The following is a 22,746-nucleotide window of genomic DNA, read 5'->3' as shown; positions in this document are numbered from 1 at the left end:
GTCCCCACCCGGGCACCGTGCCCGCCCCGCGCCGCCGGCCCCGCCCCGATGCGGGTGCGCACGCGCAATTCCCACCAACCGGAGGCGGATCTCGCGGAGCAACCGCTGTCGTCGGGCGATTGAGTCTGTTTTTCTGGTTCGTACCTGCGCTTTGCGGTGCTCAGGCTCCTGTCCCTCACACCCGGGTTCGAGGGTCGCTTCCTAAGTTAAGATCTCTGAACCCGCTCGTCCCTCTCGCTGTGAGTTCGTCCCTTTCTCCTCTCGCGGCGTCGCCATAAGACGTCCCGAGTCCTGTGGCTCCGGGCGGGTCCGGGAGTCGCGTCCGTTTCCGGTTAAAATCGCTCCGAGGCAGGTGCCGCCCGACCTTTCTTTCTTCTGTCCACGGAGACAGCGACCGGCTGCCGCGTCGTTTTCCTGCTCAAACCCTTTGTCTGACGCCCGACTCCCCGCCCAACCGCTTGATAAAGGCCTCGCTCAGGAGGTAGATACAAGCCCTTCGTCCCCTCCAGGGAGAGCAGAGGGGCACAGAGATGGGGAGAAAGAGGCGGAAATTTGTGGAGTTAGAGGGTCACCAGAAAGTTTAGGGAGAAAGAACAGCAGGCGTTGAAACAGAGGTTGCCGCAGAGTGGTCCCAGCACTGGAGGAGGAGGAGGAGTAGAGAGGGAGGGAAACAAAAGGATGGGGAGACACAGAGGGGAGAAACCCAGAAATGGACAAAAGAGAGGAGAGAACCAGGACAGAGACAAATACAGAGAACAAAACACACAGTGGTGGAGAAAGTGGGGGACCCAAACCCAGGGAGTATTGAGTTGATTGGATATGGGATATTAGGTTGTCAAGAAGTACTGATTTGTAGCTGTGTAACCTAATTAATTTCAGATTTGTTGAACTGGTTAAATTATGTACAAGTGAGTGAGAGTTACAAAACCAGGTATTATGAGATATTTGCATTTTCTAATTATTGCACCAGAAGAGAATTCCATTTGCAGCCCCTGTGCACCCTGAGGGCACAGACTTAGCTCAGCCAATTCCAGGTCACCCTCTTCCCTTTCAAGAAATGGGGGAGGACTGTCACCTGTGGCTCATGTCATTCTTTTCTAAATTTGACGTATCCTCACACTTGTTTTAACTTGAGTATCTTTTGAATTTCCAAATTATTTTCCCTTTTAATTTTATTGTTCAAAGTTTGTGGTTTATATGCTTTCCACTTTAACACTGAAAACCTACTTTAACCAGTTAGTTTAATAGACAAGAGCTTCTTTCTTCCCTGAAGTGATCTGTTAAATTGGTGATCTCTAAGCAGAAGTCTTCAACTAAGTAGATGTTCCCCTCAAGTCCCCTTTGTCCTTTCTCTGCAAATGCTGAAGGATGGGCTGGCTGCATGTGAAACTTTGTTTCCACGGAGCCGATCTGTTCATGATGAACAGCTTCCTCAGAACCCATCTCCAGGTGACCTGCTTTCATGTTTTCCAAGACTAATAACTATTTTTGACTTCATTTTAAAAATATTTTTCTGAAAAACAGGAGGAATTAAATGCTTGGGTTTGATTAAAGCCATGAAAGAGAAGCTTCTCTTGCTCAGGGATATGAAAAGGAATCTGGAATTAGAGCAGACCCTTTCTACTGCCCTCTCCAGGCCACCACTTACACCCAGGTCTGCTCACTGAACTCAGCCCTCTTCAGGGTAACTTGGTAAACTTACTCCCCCTCTGAGCCTCGGTGCACCCACCTGTAACATGGAGATGATAGAGCAGACCAGGAATTCTGAGTCTGAGCAAGTGGAACCCCTGGAATAATGTTCAAAAGTGGGCATGTTGTCTGCATTTGGTAGTTTTCTGGGAGAGAGTGCCAGTTAGAATTAGAGTTTGAAATGTGTCCCAGGCCTCCAAAAAGAATGAAAACCACTAAGAAAAATGAGGAGGCGTGCGTCGCTTTCAGCTTCACTCTCTGCCTCTCTGTGTTTCATGGGTAAATCTTAAGTTTGATTGTGTCATCTCTTGGCAGTAAACCTTCTCATGGTTCTCATCCCCCTCAGGACAAAAATCTGAACTTCTCATTATGGCTACAGAAGGGAGCTCTGGAGCTGGGTGGCCTTTCAGACTTGGTTCAAATTGAGGGAAGAGAGAGGTTTCCGTATCCTGCATCAACCAGGCGTTGGATGCTCGCTGCCTAGGGAGGTACAAGGATTTGGATGAGGCAGCTTCCTTAAGCTTCGTGCCGAGTGGACAAAGGACAGTGCAGCTGCAGCAGAGTCTGTGGGTTTCAGCAGGAGGGGAGGCTTTCTGAAGAAATGGATGAAAACCTCACTTATTGATCTCTCTATGGAGTTTGTTTTGCCTGCATCCCTCCTGTTGCAGTGGGCCTCAGGGCCATCTTTCTCCTGTGTCAAGGTTCTCCCTCTGTGTGTACTTGTGGCAGAGGAAGGGGGTGTGTTGATTCTAAGCATTGAACAACATGTTTTTGTCATACAGAATAATCTAACCTGAGAATCCCAGAGGAAGAGGAAAGAAAGGTGGAATGGCTCCTTCCAAGGTAAAAAGTCATATTCTTAGTTGCTTGTCTGTTTCCTTCTTCAGAAAATGCCACGTTTTAGCCTTGTTAATCTTCTCTTCCTCTGATGAGTCTTTGTAAAATTTTCACTTAGTGTTGTTTAGGTGACAATACTCCCAGAAGGACTGTCAAGGTTCGATGCAAAGCCCATCAAAATTGCAACAGCCTTTTTTGCACAAATAGGAAACCTAATTTTAAATTTTATATTGAATTGGTAATGACCCCAAATGACCAAAATAAGCATGAAAAAGAACTAAAAAGTTGGAAGACTTAGAATTCCTAGTGTCAAACCTTACTACAAACCTAGAGTAATCAAAACTGTGGTTCCAGCATAAGAATATAGATATAAATCAAAGCGATAGACCTGAGAGTCCGCAAGTAAACCCATACATCTATAGTCAATTCCTTTTCTAAAAGGGTGCCAGAAACATTCAGTGGAGAACAATAGACTCTTAAATGGTGCTGAGACAGCTGAGAGAGAATGACATTGAACCTCTGCCTTTTCCAGTATAAAAAAATATTCATTCAAAAGGAACCAGAGTAAATGTAAGACCTAAAGCTATAAAACTGTTAGATAAAAACATGGGGGTAATCTCCCTGACCTTGGATTTTGTAGTAGATTTTTTAGATATGACACCAAAAACAGAGAGAAAGACAAATGAAATAAATTGATCTCCATCAAAATAAAAAACGTGGGTACATTGAAGGATACTGTCGCCTAAGTGAGAACATTCTCTACCACATGGGAGAAAATACTTGAAAATCAAATATTTGGTCAGTGTGTAGTATCCAGAATATATGAAGAACTCTTACAAGTCAACAACCAAAATACAAAGAACTGAATTAAAAAATCATCAAAAGACTTTAGTAGACATATCTCCATAGAAGATATATAATAGCCAAGAATGAAGAGATGGTCAACGAAATTAGTCCTCAGGAAAATGCAAAATCAGTATCGCTATGAGATGTGTCACACCCACTAGGATGAATACACTAAAATGGAAAATAAGGAACATTGGTGAGGATGTGGAGATATTAGAATCCTGGCACATTGGTGGAAAATGGAGTTACTACTGTGTGGCAGATCCTTAAAAAGTCAAACTATGTAACTGAGTAATTCGACTCCTGGCTATATAGTCGAAAGAACTGAAAACAGACACTCAAACACGTGTTCATAGCAGCAATATTAACATTAGCCAAAAGGTGGTGACAACTTAAATGTCCATGAAAGGATGAATGAATGGGTAAAATATGGTATAGTCATATAATGAAATTATCCAGCCATGAAGACAAGAATGTAGTACTCGTACATACTACAACATGGATGAACCAGAAACATTATTCTAGGTAGAAGAAGCCAGACACAAAAGGTCAGACATTTCATATCATTCCACTGATGTGAAAATACCCAAAATAGTTAAATCCGTGGAGACAGAAGGCATATTAGTGATTACCAGGAACTAGAGGAAAGAGGAAATGGGAAGCAATTGCTTAATGGGTAATGGATTTCCTTTGGGTTGATAAAGATGTCTTTGACCCAGATAGAGGTGATGTTTCTACAACATTTAAATGTACTAAATGCCACTGAATTGTACTTAAAATGGCTAACTTTATGTTATGTGAATTTCACCTCAGTTACCAGAAAATTAGAGAAATATAACCTGCTCAAAATTCTCTTACATGGATCTGTGAGAGCACTCACTGCAGCCAAGTCAGTCCTTGCACATCTCTGCTTCTCTCATTTTGTGTCACAATAAGAGCCCTCTCCCTGTCCACGTGGTGAAATGTGCTTTCCTTTCAGGGACAGTTGACGTTCAGGGACGTGGCCATCGAATTCTCTCAGGAGGAGTGGGAATGCCTGGACCCCGCTCAGAGGGCCTTGTACAGGGACGTGATGCTGGAGAACTACAGGAACCTGCTCTCCCTGGGTGAGGAGAGCTTCCCTTCTGAAGTTGGTAACTACTTTTCTGTGTCTATCTTTGAGTTTTCCCTTGTGAGTCTCGTGGGAGCCTGTGACTTGTCTGGCTGGGTTTCAAATCCCTATTCTTCAGGGAGTAATTGAAGCTCTTTTGACTAAGAGTAGAAAGGCTTCATAACGTGGCGTATGGACTTTACAGTTTTCCTTTCTTCAGAAGTTCTGCGCTCATGCTTCATAAGAGGTGGTTTCAGAACACTAGTAGTCAGAAAATCTTGTAGCAAATTTTTAAAAATCTCTGATTCTGTGGTTTTACCCTTGTGCATTTCACCCAGTTGTTCTTGGGAGAGAGCTGGATACCTGCGTACTGAAAATAACCCCTTAGCATTCAAAAGGAGGCAGTCCAGTTGATTGATTTTTGAAATACTTTTCTAGATCCATCTATAATGTCCTCTCAGCTGAACAAAGAGCTGGGAATGTGTTCTGGAAAAGCATAGCATAGCATATCCTGTTCTGTTTTTCCTTGTAAGTTGAAATCACTCTTGAGCAGAATATTGTCTGCATTTTGGAACAAGGGAAACAGCCCTGGACTGAGGAGAGTGAAGGGAAATAGGAAAAAATGCAGACATATGGGAATGTACAGAGATGTGAGCACAAGTAAGAGCTCAGATGGGCACAGTAAACTGCTCTGTTAAATCCAGTTTGGGAAACTCTCCTCAATTGGGAAAGATCTGTGGAAAAATAAAAGCTTATTTCTTATAAGCTCTCAAAAGAAATTTCCGCCCATCAACTGCACATACACACTTAGCCCTCTGTTATTCAAATAGATAAAAGTTTATGCTCACACTGTACCATTATGCAGCAGCTCTCGCAGAGGCGGGAAAAACCTTTCTCCTGCCCTCCAACGCTGTCTTCTCTGACCCCTCTGACCAATTTGGGCCCTTGTTTTGAGGGAGACTGCGATGCTTGTCTCAAAGGAGTCCTCTTTCTTGTGGTTCTCAGTCCATAGAATTCAGAATTGAGGCTTCTGTAGTCCTGACCCCAGGACCTACTCAGTTTCCATTCACATTTTATGTCCTTGTGAGAACTTCTCAGGAGATAGACAAACAAAATAGCTGCTCTTCCATTGTATCTGGGTTTCCATGAAACTCCCTGGGTCTGTGTCAAGTCCTGTCTGCCTGTTCAGGCCTTTCAGCCATCTGTTCTATTTTGGTTTTGCCACATGCGTGTAAAGAGGAATGGAATTTGAGATTGTTTAATAGTGTTACTGAGCAGTAATATAAAGACTAGACACTGAGATCCTCTCTTTGGTCCCTGTTGCTACAGGGGAGTGTATCTTAGTCTTTCAGGAGCTCATCCCACAGCCTGTAGGCACAGCACACAGCCCCTTCTCAAGGACCCCACAAAATCTGACTCTCTTATTTTAGTCCATATCTTGTATTTTCTCCCTCTTCCTGCTCCCCCTTTAACGGAGCATATGAAGACCTTGGTCTTCTTGATTTCTTATGTCCTAAGATTTTGACTCTGAAACTTGCTTTTGAAATGCACATTGCAGGAGTCTGAAGTTTCATCCTTTTTTTCTGTTGTGATAACTCATTTTTAGGTGATGGACAACTTCTCGTGGACTCTCCCATGGAGGGTGTTTACTGGGTAATAGAAAATTCTTGAAGGAGAACACTGATTAATAATGTTTTGGGAGTCATGGATACAGCTCCTATAAACTTTCACGTGCAAGTTTTCATATTCATATAAGTTTTCACCTCATTTGTGTATATACCAAGGAGTGTGATTGCTGCAGTGTGTTGAAAGAACACGTGCAGTTTTGTAGAAAACTGCAAACTGTCTTCCACTGTGACTACCATTTTGCATTCCTACCATTAACAAATGAGAGTTCTTCTTTCTTGACATTCTTGCCGACATTTGGTGGTGTCACTGTTGTTGATTTTGCTTATTCTCATATCTCGTTTTTACACATTTAAATCAATTAAATCTGTTGGGGTTTTTCCTGGGATTTTTGGCTATCTTGCAAACACTTTATTAAGTTGCTTAACTACAGAAATGCCATTCAATTGATTTGCCATAGGTTTTTATTTCTTTTAATATAAAATACATTGATTTTTACAGAGTGTAGTTTTCTAAAGATAACTTTTAGATTTGATTTTAATGTCACTTTTATTTTTTTGCTGCAGTTTATTCTAATAATTATTTTCCCTGTCTAGATTCATCATGCACATCTTCATATACTAACCTAATATTTAAATATCTCATTTTATTTAATAGAAAACGTAGGCAAGTTTTTATACTCCATGTTTCCCTTATTACTACTGCTTCTGAGACTTGCATTTCCCAGAAAATTTAAGTTCTTGGAATTACATATTTCAGTTAACCCATGAAGCCTGTTTTGTTCTCTGTCCCCCTGTTCAACTGAATTCCATAAGAAGTCACCTGGTCCTTGTTGAAACACATGCCATTAGTATCCTCTTGTTCTGGGTATTATTGGATGCTTACGTTGCTCACCACATCTCTGCACATAGCCCTCTGCCAGAGATCACCATGGAACTGCCAAGAATTGTTTCCATACTTAAGTGCTGCTACCAACAGTGGTTCTCCGTACCAGCCATTCTATGTTGCAGGTCATTTAGTAATGCCCCTTAAGGGTGCTCCTTTCTGATGATGTTTGTGAAGTGAGAATTCATTACTTTTGGATACGTGAATATTAATTTCTGTTAATTCATAATGATAAAAGCTATGTATCTACTAATACATACAGTAAGAGCACTTGTCACATGCTCTCTCTTATATGTCTGGGATTGTAATATTATCCCATAATTAAATTATGATTTCAAATAATTAAAATATTGCAGCAAAAGAGACATATTTTATATAACAAACAAGGACACTTGGATTAATAAATTTAATGTGTCGTAATTGATAAATTTCTATTTTTAAAAATATATGTTAGTTCACAGGTTATGTTTTACCAAATATAATCACATCCCTAAAGAGTTAAAACCTGAGCAAAAGCCTCCTGCTAACTTTGTTTCCACTATACCTCTGTGCCCCGTGTCAGAGACCATCATCCAGCACCCATGGTCACCCGCCATTGCTGGACCCTTGAGAGGGTTTTATTGCATCCATGTGAGTTTATACTGAGTGAATTCATCGTTTTTATCTTTTTGGCCATTTCCAAGTTTTTGCTTTTGGGTCTTACTAATAACATTCTTGTACATGTCTTCTGGAATACGTATATGACTTAAGTATATGCCTAGAAATGGAACTTGTGGGACATTCAGTTTGATCATTTTTAGAGCAAATACTGGAATAGATCAAAACCTACATTCTTACCATAACACCACACTGGTCTCCCTTTTAAATCTCTTTTGTTTGCCTTATCCCCATAATATAGTTCCTACAGAATAAGTCAGTATTACACCTCTTGCTAAATGACTTGCTCCCTTTTTCCAAGGTCAGGATTTTAACTGCCATGGCACAGACATAGTCCCATGGATTTTAAAGCACGAGTACTGCTCCCACATTGCCCGTTGCTCTCCTCCCTTCACTCTTACTATTATAATACCACTACTGGCCTTTCCTGAGATCTTTCATTGATCTAAATGAAATATACTAGTACCTCCATGTATATTAATTTTGAGCACCTAGGTACCCCCGTTTCTGTAAGACCCACTCCTCCTCACACTACATATACTGCATTATATTTTCTGTGTTCTCTTTTTGTAATTTTTTAATATATTAATGTTTTCTTTGACTTTAGATAATAAATTTTCAAAGCACATCCTGTATACTGTCCACATTTTTTGACCTTTTAACTGGATAATTAAATGATACTCCATAGTTAGAGAGTTGATCTGTGTAGTGGCTATTGTATAACTAAAGGCATGAAATCATAATTGAGATTTCCAATAGTCTTCCCCAATTCTTAATCTTTATAATAATGTTTGTTTACCTGAAATCAGTATTTCAAAATTCACTGATTCTCAAGGTATTTATCCTTTTTCCTATTGTGTGCTCCCTTTCGAATTTAAATTCTTTCTTTAGTTCTTTAGGAAGAATTCTTTAGAATTTCAGAGCCTGTTATTTTGTATGACTGTGGTTACTCATTACCTTACCTGCTGTATTTATTATGGGTTATGAAAAAGTTTTATTTATTATTATTCTGATACACAGTTTTTATTAGTATCTTTTTCTTGCATCATATCGACATAACTTCTTATAGAGATTAAAATTAGGGAAGACTCCCTGACTATGGAGTATCATTTATTTATCCAGTTATACAGCCAAACAATATGTATAGTATACAATGTGTGCTTTGAAATTTTACTGTCAAAGGTCAGAAAAAAATCTGGAAAAATTATAAAAAGAAGATTTTAAAAATTTCATATCACATATCACAGTGACGTTTGAAGAGTATGCTTCAGAAACTTCATAACTGTGTTCAGTATAAATAGTACTTTTGTACAGTTATGTCATTCTATATAAAATATTTATCTTTCAACTCTTTAATAGGAATCCTTTCTGCTGGCTTTGGAATAAAGGAATTATCAGCAAGGGAGGATGTTACGGAAGGAGAATTATACCATCTAGTGATTTTGGAAAGCAGTGAAAGCCATGGCATCAAGGATTTCAATCTCAGGGAAGTCTGGGAAGATATGCATGGGCATCAGAATGAATTGGGATATGATGCAAGAAATTACAAAGGAGTGCCTTTGACTCATAACAAAAATCTGACTCATAGAATAGATCGGCAACATAATAAATCCTCAATCAATTTTCCACAAAGGCAAAGTGTTTCTGTAAGAAATAATACATACCAATATTTGATGCATGATCAGCCATTTATAAGGAATTTGTTAAAACCGAAAAGTAATGTAAGTGATGTTGGAAACAAGTATTTAAGGAGTTTGGAAAATAGAACTGGGTTAAGTTGGCAGGCACACCTGGCTAAAATGCAGAGATTTCAGACTGAGGAGAAAATTTATGAATGCAGTCAAGTTGAGAAGTCGGTCAACCATGGTTCCTCACTTTCACCACTTCAAAGAATTCCTCCTAGTGTCAAAAACGTTTGTAATAGATATAGGAAAGTTTTAAAATATTCTTTGTTACCTGCACAATATGGGAGAACGAACAGAGAAAAATCTTACAAGTGTAGTGAGTGTGGAAAAGCTTTTAGCAAAAGTTCAAACCTCATGAATCATGAGAGAATTCATTCTGCACAGAGACCTTATAAATGTAATGAGTGTGGCAAAGCTTTTAATCGGTGTTCAAACATTAGTAGACATAAGAGAGTCCATATAGGAGAGAAACCATGCAAATGTGATGTAGGTGGCAAGGCCTTTCGTCAAAAGTCAAACCTTGCAAGTCATCAGAGAAGAGATACTGGAAAGAAACCTTACAAATGTAATGAATGCACCAAAGCCTTTGCTGAACACTCAGTCCTTACTCAACATAAGAGGATGCATACTGGAGAGAAACCATTTGAATGTAATCAGTGTGAGAAATCTTATACCCGATTTGCAAGTCTCAGAAGACATCAGAAAATCCATACTGGAGAGAAACCTTACAAATGTAATGAGTGTGGTAAAGCCTTTATGGAAGGTTCATATCTTACTCGACATCAGAAAATCCATACTGGAGAGAAGCCTTACAAATGTAATGAGTGTGGCAAGTTCTTTAGTCAAAAGTCAAATCTGGGAATTCATCAATTAATTCATACTGGTGAGAAACCTTACAAATGTGATGAATGTGGCAAAGCCTTTGCTGGGCATTCAAGCCTTACATGGCATAAGAGAATCCATACTGGAGGGAAACTGTACAAATGTAATGAGTGTGGCAAAGCATTTTTAGAGAGTTCATATCTTACTCGACATCAGAAAATCCATAGTGGAGAGAAACCTTTCAAATGTAATGAGTGTGGCAAAGCCTTTACAGAGGGTTCATGTCTTACCCGACACAAGAAAATCCATACTGGAGAGAAACCTTACAAATGCAATGAATGTGGCAAGGTCTTTATTCATAAGTCAAGCCTTGCAATTCATCAGAGAATTCATACTGGTGAGAAACCTTACAAATGTAATAAATGTGGAAAATCTTTTACCCGATTTGCAAGCGTTACAGAACATCAGAAAATCCATACTGGAGAGAAACCTTACAGATGTAATGAGTGTGGCAGAGCTTTTGCTCAATTTTCAAGCTTTACTAGGCATCAGAAAATACATACTGAAAAGAAACATAATTCTAATATATGTAGCAATGCTTTTATTCAAAGCTCAAGCTTTGGGGATCATCATAGAATATATCAGAGAAAGAAACCTTACAAATACAATGATTGAGACAAAACTTATGTAAGTGTTCAAGCCTTACTCAAACATCAGCATCTCCATTGTGGAGAGAACCTATATAATGGTAATATATGTGTCAAAGCTGGTAACCAGGGCTCACACCTTATTTGATAACAGAATATACATCTGAGAGAAACCACACAAATGTAGTATATGGCAAGGCTTATCCAACATTTAAGTCTTGTGGAACGTAACAGGATTCTTATTAGAAATCTTCTAAATGTAATGAGTGTGATCAGCTCTATCAAATGTACAACTTTGTGGTCATGAAAATGTCATTAGGAGGGAAACCATACAAATGTGTCAAGGCCTTTAAGCAATGACGTTATGATACACCAAAGAATTCATAACTGGTCAGAAATATTACAAATATAATGAAGGTGATAGATTCTTTAACCACTTCTCTTAATGAACTACACATAAGAAAATTCATCCTAGAGGGAACTAAGTCTTTTAATTTGATGATTAGCCAACCTCAGATGTTAACTTTCACTGAATTAATGATTTAAAATTCATCTGATGATGTGTGTCCCTGGAGCAAGGACATCTGTGGAAAAGTCTATCTTCAGTTTCTAAAATGGTTTTATTCAGTTACTTGAAGTTTCTTGAAAAGACTACATTACTATTGATAACTTACAACCTGAACTTTGAAATCTTTTGATCTCATAATGTCATTACATGCTTTTGTCATCACAATGGCCTCAGGGAAGGGAACTGTAAGATGAAAGGAACTGCTTCAGTAGGTAGGGTTTATTCATATCCATGGAACTTGAAAAACATATACACTAGTTTTAAAGTACACTGGTATAAATTTGAGGGCATAGAGAGGTAGAGAGTAGATGTAAAACTATTATCTAAATTATCATGCTTTCTGTGGTCACAGCCCCTTGTCTAGGTTTCCTGGTATGACTGGGCCTTCGATGATAATTTTAGGAAAGTATTACTCTACCAGATGATCACAGAACAGAATAGGCCAGGATATTGAGAGAATGACATTTTCACTGAGTAGAATGATTGGTTACTAGGGATGGCATGTGTGGTAGAAAAAATGGAGGGGGATTGATGGTCTCCCTTGCTTTTGAAAGGTAACAGGTGTTGTATATCATAGATTAATGAAAATTAGTCTTAGTTTTGGAAACTGAAGAGTTATAGAGGACAATTTCATCAAAAGAACCAGAGTAGAGTGCGCTTGTACAGGATGCAAATTGTGCCAGTGTTATTTCATTATCATACCACTTTATTTAGCATGTATTCTCCTGTCTAAATATGTAAAATATAAGCTTTTTTTATAACCCTGAATGAATCATGTGCCTTCTGTTAACGCAAGCATATCCCACCTCATAGGTGTGCTTCACGATAAACACTAATGATAAATCATTAGGCTCTCTAGTTGAGTGGCATCTCTAACAATTTCTTTTTGTGTTAGATTCAAACAACTTACAACTTTGGAAATATATATTCACAATTTGCATTTGACTTATGCAATCCATAGTGTATCCCAGATTATTTCTGTGGCTATAAAGAAAATACCATAGTACTACAACTTCAGAATCTCCGCCCCAAAACCTGCCTCCCTATTCATGAAGATACACCATATGATTATATTCCTACATGCTTTTTCTGTGCTGAAATTAGGTCCGTATGTTGCACCTTTGCACAATATGAAAATAGAAACACAGCATATGAAAAATAGTAGGAAATAAAAGGAGTTAGAAATAGGGATAAAATAATGCAATCTATTGCTTGTGCTTGGAGCACTCAAGAAAATAATCTGAACAGATAAATGTTCATGAGTTTCTTAAGAATGAAGGTGCACAATGGGAACTTCTTGATAAGTTATAAATTTCACATAGAGGCATATTTTGTAGATATTGTGGCTGTGGTTCCAGACTACTGCAACAAAGCGAATTTTTTTTTCATTTTTTTATTTTTTCCTTTTTCTCCCCAAAGCCCCCCAGTACATAGTTGTATATTCTTCATTGTGGGTCCTTCTAGTCATAGCATGTGGGACGCTGCCTCAGCGTGGCTTGATGAGCAGTGCCATGCCTGCACCCAGGATTCGAACCAACGAAACACTGGGCCGCCTGCAGCAGAGCACGGGAACTTAACCACTCGGCCACGGGGCCAGCCCCTAAAGCGAATATTGTAATAATGCAAATCACAAATTTTTAAGTTTCCCAGTGTATATATAAATTGTATTTACATTATAGTGTAGCCTATTAAGTGTGCAATAGCATTATGTTTACAAAAATAAAGTACATACCTTAATTAAAATATATTTTATTGCTAAAAAGTGCTAACCATCTGAGCCATTAGCAAATCATAATGTTATTGGTGGAGACTCTTGTAAAAATATATATATCTGAAAAGCACAATTAAACAGGGTATGCCTATATATATAAAACAAATACAAAGCAGGCTCTTGAGATACTTACATGCCCATGTTCACAGAAGCATTATTCACAATAGCCAAGCAGTAGAAACAACTCAAATGGCCAATGACTGATGAATGCACACATGAAATGTGGTATATACATACAGTGGAATATTATTCAGCCTTAAAAAAAAGACACGAATCCTGTCATTTGCCACGACATGGAAGAACCTTAATGATACCGTGCTAGGTGGAGCCAGTCAGAAAAAAGACTAATACTATATGATTCCATTTATGTGAAGTATCCAAAATAGTTGAATTCATAGAAATAGAATTGTGTCTGCTAGCTGCTGGGGAGTGTGGAAAATAGAAAACAGGTGAGTTTAAATATTCACAGTAATCAGCTGAGTCTATATGTAAACAATAAGAAAAATATGGCATATTTTAACTTTGCTAAGCTCAAATGATGTAAAATATTATGAAAGTTATTTGAGACAATAAAAAGAGAGACATGAGGTTAGGGCTGCTCCCACTGTATTTGTAGATACATAGTTATTATGAATCAGGCAGTATGCGCTTATTCAAATTTAATAAATTAGACTTTATAATATCAAAAGAACATAAGTAACTTTTCAGAGAAAATTAGTAAATGAACCATAGGGGGAAGCCCTTGTATTAAAGGGCACTATAAGAAGCAGCATACAGATGCAGAAACATTTCCTGACAGTGGCCTGGAGACCCATGGAGGAGGTTGATGTGCAGAGTTGGAGAGCAACATACACAGCAAATAAGAGCCAGAGAACAGGACCAGCACCAGCAAGTGGAACAATGGCCCAGGTGCGCTCTGCATGAAGTTCAGATGGAGAGAAAGCCAGGGAACAAGACTGTTGTCCTGTGTTCACTCAAGAATGTGAGTTCCAGAACTTGAGAAATTATGCAGAAAACACAGGTTTTATAGACAACAGTGGAGAGGAAGTCCATAAAGTGCATAAATGGGCTAAGTTTCCTGTGAAATAACAGTGAGATGTTTTAAGTATTCACTGTACCAACATGGACGTGATGAATCTAGACAGGTAATTATTAGGATATACCAGTTATACCAAGAAATAAAAACTCCCATGAAATGTACACAAAATTCAACAAATTATAGAAGACCAAAAACATACCATGAAAACCCAGTAAATCTTATATAACAAATTATGGCATGTCGCTTTAATGGTATTTCTAAGATTATGACAATATCAAAAATATATATTCTGAAGATATTGAAACTTTCCAATTTAAAAACTATAATTAATTGAGGAAAGTGTAGCTTAATATTAGGTACTAAGTCAGATGAAAACAGCTAGAAGGAATGATTAACGCTATCTCTTCAAAATAGTCTGGATTTCATGTAGAATTTAGGGAAACTGCTGCCGCGCCATACCCTCAACACTGGAGAAGGAAATAATGTAAAATAGATGAAATGATATCCCCCAATTCAACCATCTCACACCTTGCAAATGTAAAACAACACAAGAGCATCATCAAAAATATGGAACTGGTGATTAAATAACAGTAAAGTTCAAGTTCATTTGTAACATAGAATATGCAAAATTAAAGTAGCCATGGCTTTAAGTAAATTATGGTAGACTTCACTGAAGGCATCATTCAGCTTCATAAGCCCCCTCAATAAGATGCTTCACAGTTGTATTTGTTGAGGGAGAATGGACAATGGCACAGGGGATAGAAAATGTGGCATGAATAATGGTTTAGTCAGCAGCCTCAAAGATAATGAGGATGTGAATGTGGACGTGTGTTCTCCCATGAGAAATTCCTATACCAATTTATTGTGGCTCAAAGGGAATGAACCTTAGTATATGATCAACATGGTCACAGTGCCCTTGAGAGATGATTTTTTGATACTCTTCAAAATTGGAAAGAAAATTGGAAACAAAACTGAAGCTCTCATGATACTTCCTATCTTGGGACATGCTAACCACTCTACTGGGTAGTTTCAAGTGGTGCTTCTGTATGCAGTGGGGCAATATTGCGACATGTTAGTCAAAGTGTCCTCAAGAATTTTCTTACCAAGTAAACCCGTTCCATGGGGAGTCCACCAGAAGTTGTCCATCACCTAAAGTTGGATTATTAAAACAAAAAATAGGATGGAATTTCAGACCCTAAGAATGTGCATTTCAAAAGCAAGTTTAACAGGCAAAATCACGGAAACTTAAGAGAATATGAAATCAGGAAGACTCTACGTTCCCAGACTAGATAGAGGTGTGTAACAGAGAAAAATACAAGATATGAGGGGTCAGATGTTGTAGAATCTTAAGATGGGACCATGTGCTTTACCCACAAATTCCAAGCTGAAAGCCTGAAAGATTGATAAATGTTCCCCATGTAGGACTGGGGATCAAAGAGATGATCTCTCTCTGGTGTCTTTACAGTTTTCATAAGTAACTATTATAAAATATATAACCCACCTCCCCATTACACACACTCCTGAAGTGTGTGGCAAAAGCAGAAGAGAAGAAATGGCTGAGGAACCTGAACAGGCAGACAGGGCTTGAGAGCTCCGCGCAGTTTCTGGGTCGCCAGATGGAATGCAAGAGCAGCCAGGGTCACCCCATCTTCTGATTAGGTCTTCCCAGGACAACAAATGGGGATGGAACTGGGATGGGTCCAGGATTAGGTCTACAAAGGCGTCAACTCTGATCTATATGGACCGAGAACTGAGCATCTGATGGAAGGAGAGACCAAAGAGGGAAAGAAACCCTTTGTAACAGTGCACCTCATGCTCCTCAAAGTCAAGGAAGCAGAGTTCACAGGAGCCAGATAACAGTGTTGTAGATCCTGAGAAGGAATTTGCCTTTGTCTCTGTTGGAGCTGCTGTACCACTGCAGGGTGAAGGGATGAATTTTACATGTTGAAGGACAAGAGTGATAAATTGGGGAGAAGAAAAATTGACTTTGTGAGGTCACAAAAACTAAACTTCTGTTTTCCCATAGAACTCTCCCACTTGAGAGTTTCCCAAACACTATTAATGCTGCAGCTTCCTCTCTCCTTTGCTGAGCTATTACCTGTGTTCACACTTTGGTACGTTTCCACCCATTTGGTTTTTTGCTATTTTCACTTCACTCTCCACAGTCCAGGGCTCTTTCCCTTGCTCCAAAATGGAGATAATCTTCCGATCAGAAACAGAAATTCTTGTTTACAAGAAGAAAGGAACATGATGTTCTATGCTTATTCAGAATCCCAGCTCTTTGTTCAGCTGAGGAGACCATTACAGATGGCTCCAGAAAAATATTTTACCAATTCATCCACTGCTTCTCTTTTTTGGAATGCCTAGGGAACAGTATAACAGGCAGATACCGTGCCCTCTTCCAAGAACTACTGAATCAAAAGCATGGGTAGAAAACACGGAATGGGATATTTAAAAGTTTCCATAGGGCTTTAAAATACTTAGGCTCTGGGACAACCCCTGAGGTCTCATGAATTGGTCAGATCACCTGAAGAAAGGACAAGTTTAAACTCCTGATGCCGCATGATGAATCTTTTCATTTCTGAATCAACAGCGCTTTGATCTCAGTCAAGCAATGTAGGGGCTCCCAGGAGGCAAACGAGAAAATGCAAAAATACCCAAGGGCAGATCCTGAGTTCTGGAGGGAAATCATACTCACCCCGAGGGGGCAGGTTCCTGTAGTTCTCCAAAATCACATCCATGTACAATGTCCTCTGAGCAGGGTCCATGTATTCCTGCTCCTGAGAAAATTCAATGGCCACATCCTAGAATGTCAACTGTCCTTGCAAATGATAAAAACATTTTACCAAAAGGCTCACGGGGAGAGTTCTTAGTTTCACACAAAAAAAAAGGAGGAAAGAGGTGTAAGCATCAATTTAGTTGAAGTGTGTGTTCTGATAGATCCATGTATTTTGACAAGTTATGTGTCTCTAATTTTAGTTTCTTATATTTCTTCATAAGATGGTATCCTCCAAATCAATGCGGATATTTTAATTTTTGTCCACAATACATGAAACATACAAATAAAAATTCAACATGTTGTCTATACAAAAGTGTTAGATATGCTCTACACACTGAATGATATTCAATATCTTGAACAGGTTTAGCATGAGTGGTGTCTTCAGAGAAGACAAAGTCCACAGTGTCTTTAAAGAAAAGTCAGAATCTTAACTTGTGATAACAACAGGAATGACTGAAAGTTTTTCAACACTTCCTGTGTGCTAAGCATTACTCTAAATGCTTTATATGTGTTAACTTGTTATCAACATAAAAGCTTATTAGAGAAAGAGCTGTTCCCATCTTAAAAAGGAGAAAACTGTGTCACAGACACTCTAAGGAACTCACTTCAGATCAAATAGGTAAGAAATCACACAGCAATCACCTGACCTCAGGTGGTCAGGCTTTAGAACTGAACCGAAAGAATCAAACAGTTAAGTAACAGAGCATTAGAAGTACACTGACAGAGAGTTCTCTGAGAAATTTTGTAACAAGTTCAAGGTTAACCAAATGGAACTGCATAGAAGGTCATTATATATGCACACACACACAGACACAAGTTGTTACTATTCCTACTACTATTCAAATCATCATTTTGATAGTGTAGAAACAATTTAAGGCTGTGGAATACATTTAAGATATAATTTCAACTGCTAAAAAATATAAAACATACTTATGAAATGATGATGTCTTTTATAAAAACCATGGACTTGCACATCTATATACTCATGCACACAATATAAACACACAAATTAACTGAAATGAGAAGAGTTGTCTCAATGACATTTTTGGAAGTTTTTTTCATTATCATTTTTATTCATGTGTATTTCTGTATCTTTGGGAAAATGAAAATGTATCAATTGTACTTAATTTATTTTGTCAACATTATTCTATATTAGAGTCATAAAAAAGCACAGATATGAAAAAATATGGAATACTTTAACTCCAATATTGATAAAATAACTATATTAAAAAAATATACAGTTTTATCCATTTAAATTTAGATTTGCAGCCATTAACAAAAGTCAAACAGTTTATTCGTTTATTCCACTAATAAACAATGATTGGATACTAGAAAAGTTATTAGTGTTATACAGTAACAGGTTAATATAAAAATTTATCACAGTAGTAGATTCTTGCAAAAATTGGATAATTAAAAAATTATGACAAAAATGTAATTTGAGAAAAAATCTGGTATTATGCAAGAATATTTTACCAATCATCATGACCAGCAGAAAATGAGGAATGCATTTCCTCTGAAATTACAGTGGAGAAATTGGGCTGGCCAGGGCTCTTGCAATTCACCTCTGTACAGGATGCCTGAGTCCAACCAACAGATGAGAGAAAAGGAAGAAAAATACAGAGCAGGACTAAGAGAGAGTCAAAGAGCTGGAACTGTTAAAATTCACAAATCTAAGAACAAGAATAGGCTAAAAGTGAAAGAAGAGAAAAAGATATTCCATGCAAATGAGATCCTAAAGAGAGCAGGAGTGGCTATATTATATCATATAAACACATACTATAAGACAAAAGCTGTCACAAGAGCAAAGGACATAATGACAAGAGGGTCATTCAACACAGAGATATAACAATCATAAATATATGTGCATCAAACCTTAGAGCTCCCAAATATATGAAGCAAACCTTGATAGAAATGAATGGAGTAGACAGCAGCACAGTAATAGTATGAGACTTCATTACCCCAGTTTTAGTTATGGATAGAACCCCCAAGCAGAAGATCAATAAGGAAACAGAGGACTTGAACAACACTATAGACAGATTGGACCTAACAGACATATACAGAACACTCAACCAGTAACAGCAGGAAACACATTCTTAAGCACATGTGGAACATTCTCGAGGATAAACCACATGTCAGGCTATGAAACAAATCTTAATAAATTTAGAAAGGTTAAAATCATAAGAAGAAGTACCTTGTCTAACCACAATGAAATAAAATGTGAAACAAATAGTAGAAGGAAAACTGAAAATTTTACAAAATGTTGGATATCAAACTCATTCTTAAGCAACCAATGGGTCAGAGAAGAAATCAAAGGAAATTTTTAAAATATCTGGATGAAAATGAAAATAAAAATATACCAAAGTTTATGGAATGTAATGAAAGCAGCACTAAGAAGGAAATCTACAGTAGTAAATGCTTACATTAAAAAAGAGGAAAGATCTCAAATCAGGAATCTATTTTTATACCTAAAGAAAGTAGAAAAAGGACAACTAAACATGGGAGTGGAGCTAGCTCTTGAAGACACTGATTTCATTTCCTTTAAGTATGTAGCCAGATGTGAGCTTGCTAGATCATATGCATTTTCTATTTTTAATATTTTGAGGAAACTCTGTGCTGTTTTCTATATGGCTGTACCAATTTATATTCTGAACAGCAGTACACAAGGCTTCTCTTTTCCCCACACCCTTGCCACACTTTTTATCTCTTGTCTGTTTGCTAATAGTCATCCTAAAAGGTGAGACACCTCCTTATGGCTCTCCTCTCCTCTTGGGCCTTGTTGTCACCAGGATCCAGAGAGTGGAAGTGGAAGGAGCACAAAAAAACATGCAAAGCAGGCAATGTGAGGCAGAGGTGGAGCTGAGGGTGTGGCTGGCATGTTAAATGGGAGGAGAGTCAGAGAAGGTGATATCAGAACCAGGGCCTGGAGGAGGAAGGGGGTTTGCCACCTGCATCTGAGGGGCCAGATGGTTCTAGGTAGAGGGACAGACTCTGTCAGCACCCTGAGGCAGTAGTAGCCATGGCCCCAGGAAAAGGAAGGAGACTGTGTGGCCAGAGCAGGGTGAGGAGGAGGAGACAAGCAGGAGAAGAGGGCAGAGGGGCACTGGGGGAAGCTGATCAGGACGGGCCTTGGTCTTCAAATGTTTTTCTTCCATATCTCAAAAGAGTTTTAGAAACCATGTACTACCTCACTCATTTTACGTAAACATGTAATTTTTTCTCTATTTTATATATGAAAACACAAATAATATAATACCTTACATATTTTATATACATGTCCAAATGCTTATCCAAGCCCCAGGAAGTACAGGGTCGCTTTCACTGAGATGTGGGAGACTGCGGGGGGAACGCGATTGGGGGAGATCGAGAAGTCATTTCTGGACATATTAAGTTGGAGAGTCCTGTTAGATGTCCCAGCAGAAATGTCTAGAAACAGGATACTAGGCTTCAAGGGACAGATCTGGTCTTGAGAGGAAATTGGGAGACATGTAGGCAGTGCTGAAAGTCACGAGATGAGATGATGAGGGAAGGCAGTGGGTGTAGACAAAGAAGAGAAGTTGCTCAAGGACTAAGCCTCTGGATGCTCCCACATTCAGACACCAGGAAGTTCAGGAAAATCCATCAGAGGAAACTGAGAAGAGCACAGTGAGGCGAGAAGAAAATTGAAGCAAATAGATTCTTAAAGATTAATGGGATGTCCTTAAAGGCAAGAAAATCAGTCTTTCGAGGAAGAGGGAGCGATCGACTGTGCAACGTGCTGCTAGGAGGACAAGTCAGATGAGAAGACAAAATAGATTATTGGACGGAGAAATGAGGAGGTCATTGGTGACTGGAAAACAAAGTATAAGAGGAATGGTGGATGTGAAACCTTGATTGGACAGGATCCAAGTGAGAATTGGTGGCAAGAATTGAAGAAAAAGATTATAAAATAGTTTTTAGTATATTGCGCTCTGAAAGCATAGAAAAAGGGTATTTCATAGAGGAGGAAATTTAGTTAATTGGAAGGTTTTCTTTTAAAGATGGCAGAATGGAGTGCATAAAAAGATTTTGGGGGGTGTGTATGTATTTGTGTGTGATAGAAAATACCACCATTTGTGTGTAATACAAACACTACCATGTGTGTATGATGATCAAAATAAATCTCAAAAAGCAAAAATATACGACGCAGTGAAGGAAGGATTCCCTACCATCCTGACACCGTGAGTGGGGCTGGCAATCCCGGTCCAATCCCAGGGTCTGCAAGAGTCAGAAGCAGGGACAGACCCCTCCCAGTCAATACTGAGTAGAGAACACAGCCCCTGAGGCAGGGGGTGACCCAGCTGGAGAAGATGTCTTCCATTTGCTCAAGGGGCTCAGTGGAAGAAGAGGGTTTTTAGAAAAAAGATGGAAGAGGATGAATTGGACTTCTCAGGGGCTCTAGAGCACAGGTATGGATGGAAAAATAGGGAAATGCAAGAGGAGTAGGGCCAGGGATTAAGTGAGACCAGCCATTTTGGGTGTATGTTTTTCTCCAACTGTGATCAGCCACATGGAGACCGGCACAGAGGAAGCAGACTTGGATATGATCATGATGTCAGGGAGAAGCAAGGAAGTAGGGGGCCTGTGGGAGAATGACATCAGTCCTTTGATTTGGGGCATGTGACATTGGTCTATAGAACTTTTTAAGCCTCAATCCATCGTTTTGCTCTTATTTTGAGTAAACAACTAGCCCAGGAGGTTTAGGTCAATTACAGTTGTAATTTCCAAAACAAACATGAGAATCATCCTCAACACTTGCCCTAGCCTCTTGGTCTTCCCTGAGGAGTACTCAGCCCAAACGAGGCCAGTCGGCCAGAGTTCCTGAGGGAGGGTTTCCTCAGACCAGTTACATAACTGGGACTCGATTTCTGAAATCTCCTCTGAAAACCCCAAAAATGTACTACAATCCCAGCCCTGATGTCCAAAGGAATAAAACAAAAAGTTGCTAGATCCCCAGCCCTGATTCCAAAAGGAATCTGAAAACCAAAGAAAACCCCTGAGTTTTCAGCAAGACTGAGTGCCAAAAGGAACTGTGCTACCTTCAGAAAACAATGAAGTACTCACCAAGAATGACATCTTGAACTCAAGGACAGAACCTTGAACAAGGAGGACAAAGTCCCTTCCCCGAGAGGACAAAGCCTCCTGCCATCTCGAATAAAAGTCAGAGAGCTCCAAACACAAAGGAAGCGGAGCTTGAAATTCAAGAGGAGACTCAACAAGCCAAAGGTAGGCAGCGAATCACCAAGCAATGAGCTCAAGGGGCTTGGTGAGGGGACCTAGCTAGATTCCAAGGGTTCCAACTCTTGGGGGTTACCTCCTTCGGATCCCACTTTGGACACCATATGTCAACCTTAAAAATAACACAACCAGGGGCTGGCCCCGTGGCCAAGTGGTTAAGTTCATGCGCTCCGCTGCAGGCGGCCCAGTGTTTCATCGGTTCGAATCCTGGGCGCGGACATGGCACTGCTCGTCGGGCCACGCTGGGGCGGCATCCCACATGCCACAACTAGAGGGACCCACAACTAAAATATACAACTATGTACCGGGGGGCTTTGGGGAGAAAAAGGAAAAAAAATAAAATCTAAAAATAAATAAATAAATAAAACAACCAGTTATTTTACCAGGAAAACAAGTTTATTCAGGAATAGCCAAAGAATTCAGAATGTGCAGGCTGTGGTGAACCATGGGGAAATTCAGTAAATAAGAGAGAGTACTGTTATTTTACAGACAAAAAGGAGGAATTGGGAGGGATTGTTTTGAATGAAAGTCCATTGGAGAGAAGCAAGAGTT

The 22,746-nt window shown here is 39.1% G+C and overlaps 1 protein-coding gene and 1 pseudogene across 1 annotated transcript; both read left to right on the top strand.

Moving 5' to 3' along the window:
- The window catches only part of LOC106822636 (zinc finger protein 665-like), a 39,191-nt pseudogene extending 28,240 nt beyond the window's left edge, over positions 1-10,951 (top strand).
- LOC123281156 (zinc finger protein 677-like) lies at positions 56-9,650 on the top strand. Its single transcript, XM_070499488.1, has 4 exons — positions 56-136; positions 2,472-2,532; positions 4,352-4,501; positions 8,990-9,650. Exons 2-4 carry the CDS (start codon positions 2,518-2,520, stop codon positions 9,014-9,016), a joined length of 192 nt encoding a protein of 63 aa, XP_070355589.1. The 5' UTR covers positions 56-136; positions 2,472-2,517; the 3' UTR covers positions 9,017-9,650.
- Positions 10,952-22,746: the final 11,795 nt, after the last annotated feature.

The sequence above is a fragment of the Equus asinus genome, chromosome 26, assembly GCF_041296235.1.
Source record: "Equus asinus isolate D_3611 breed Donkey chromosome 26, EquAss-T2T_v2, whole genome shotgun sequence".
NCBI classification, from domain to species: Eukaryota; Metazoa; Chordata; class Mammalia; order Perissodactyla; family Equidae; genus Equus; species Equus asinus.
Note: the sequence above shows the minus strand (reverse complement) of the source record. Positions and strands in the feature narration are given on the sequence as shown.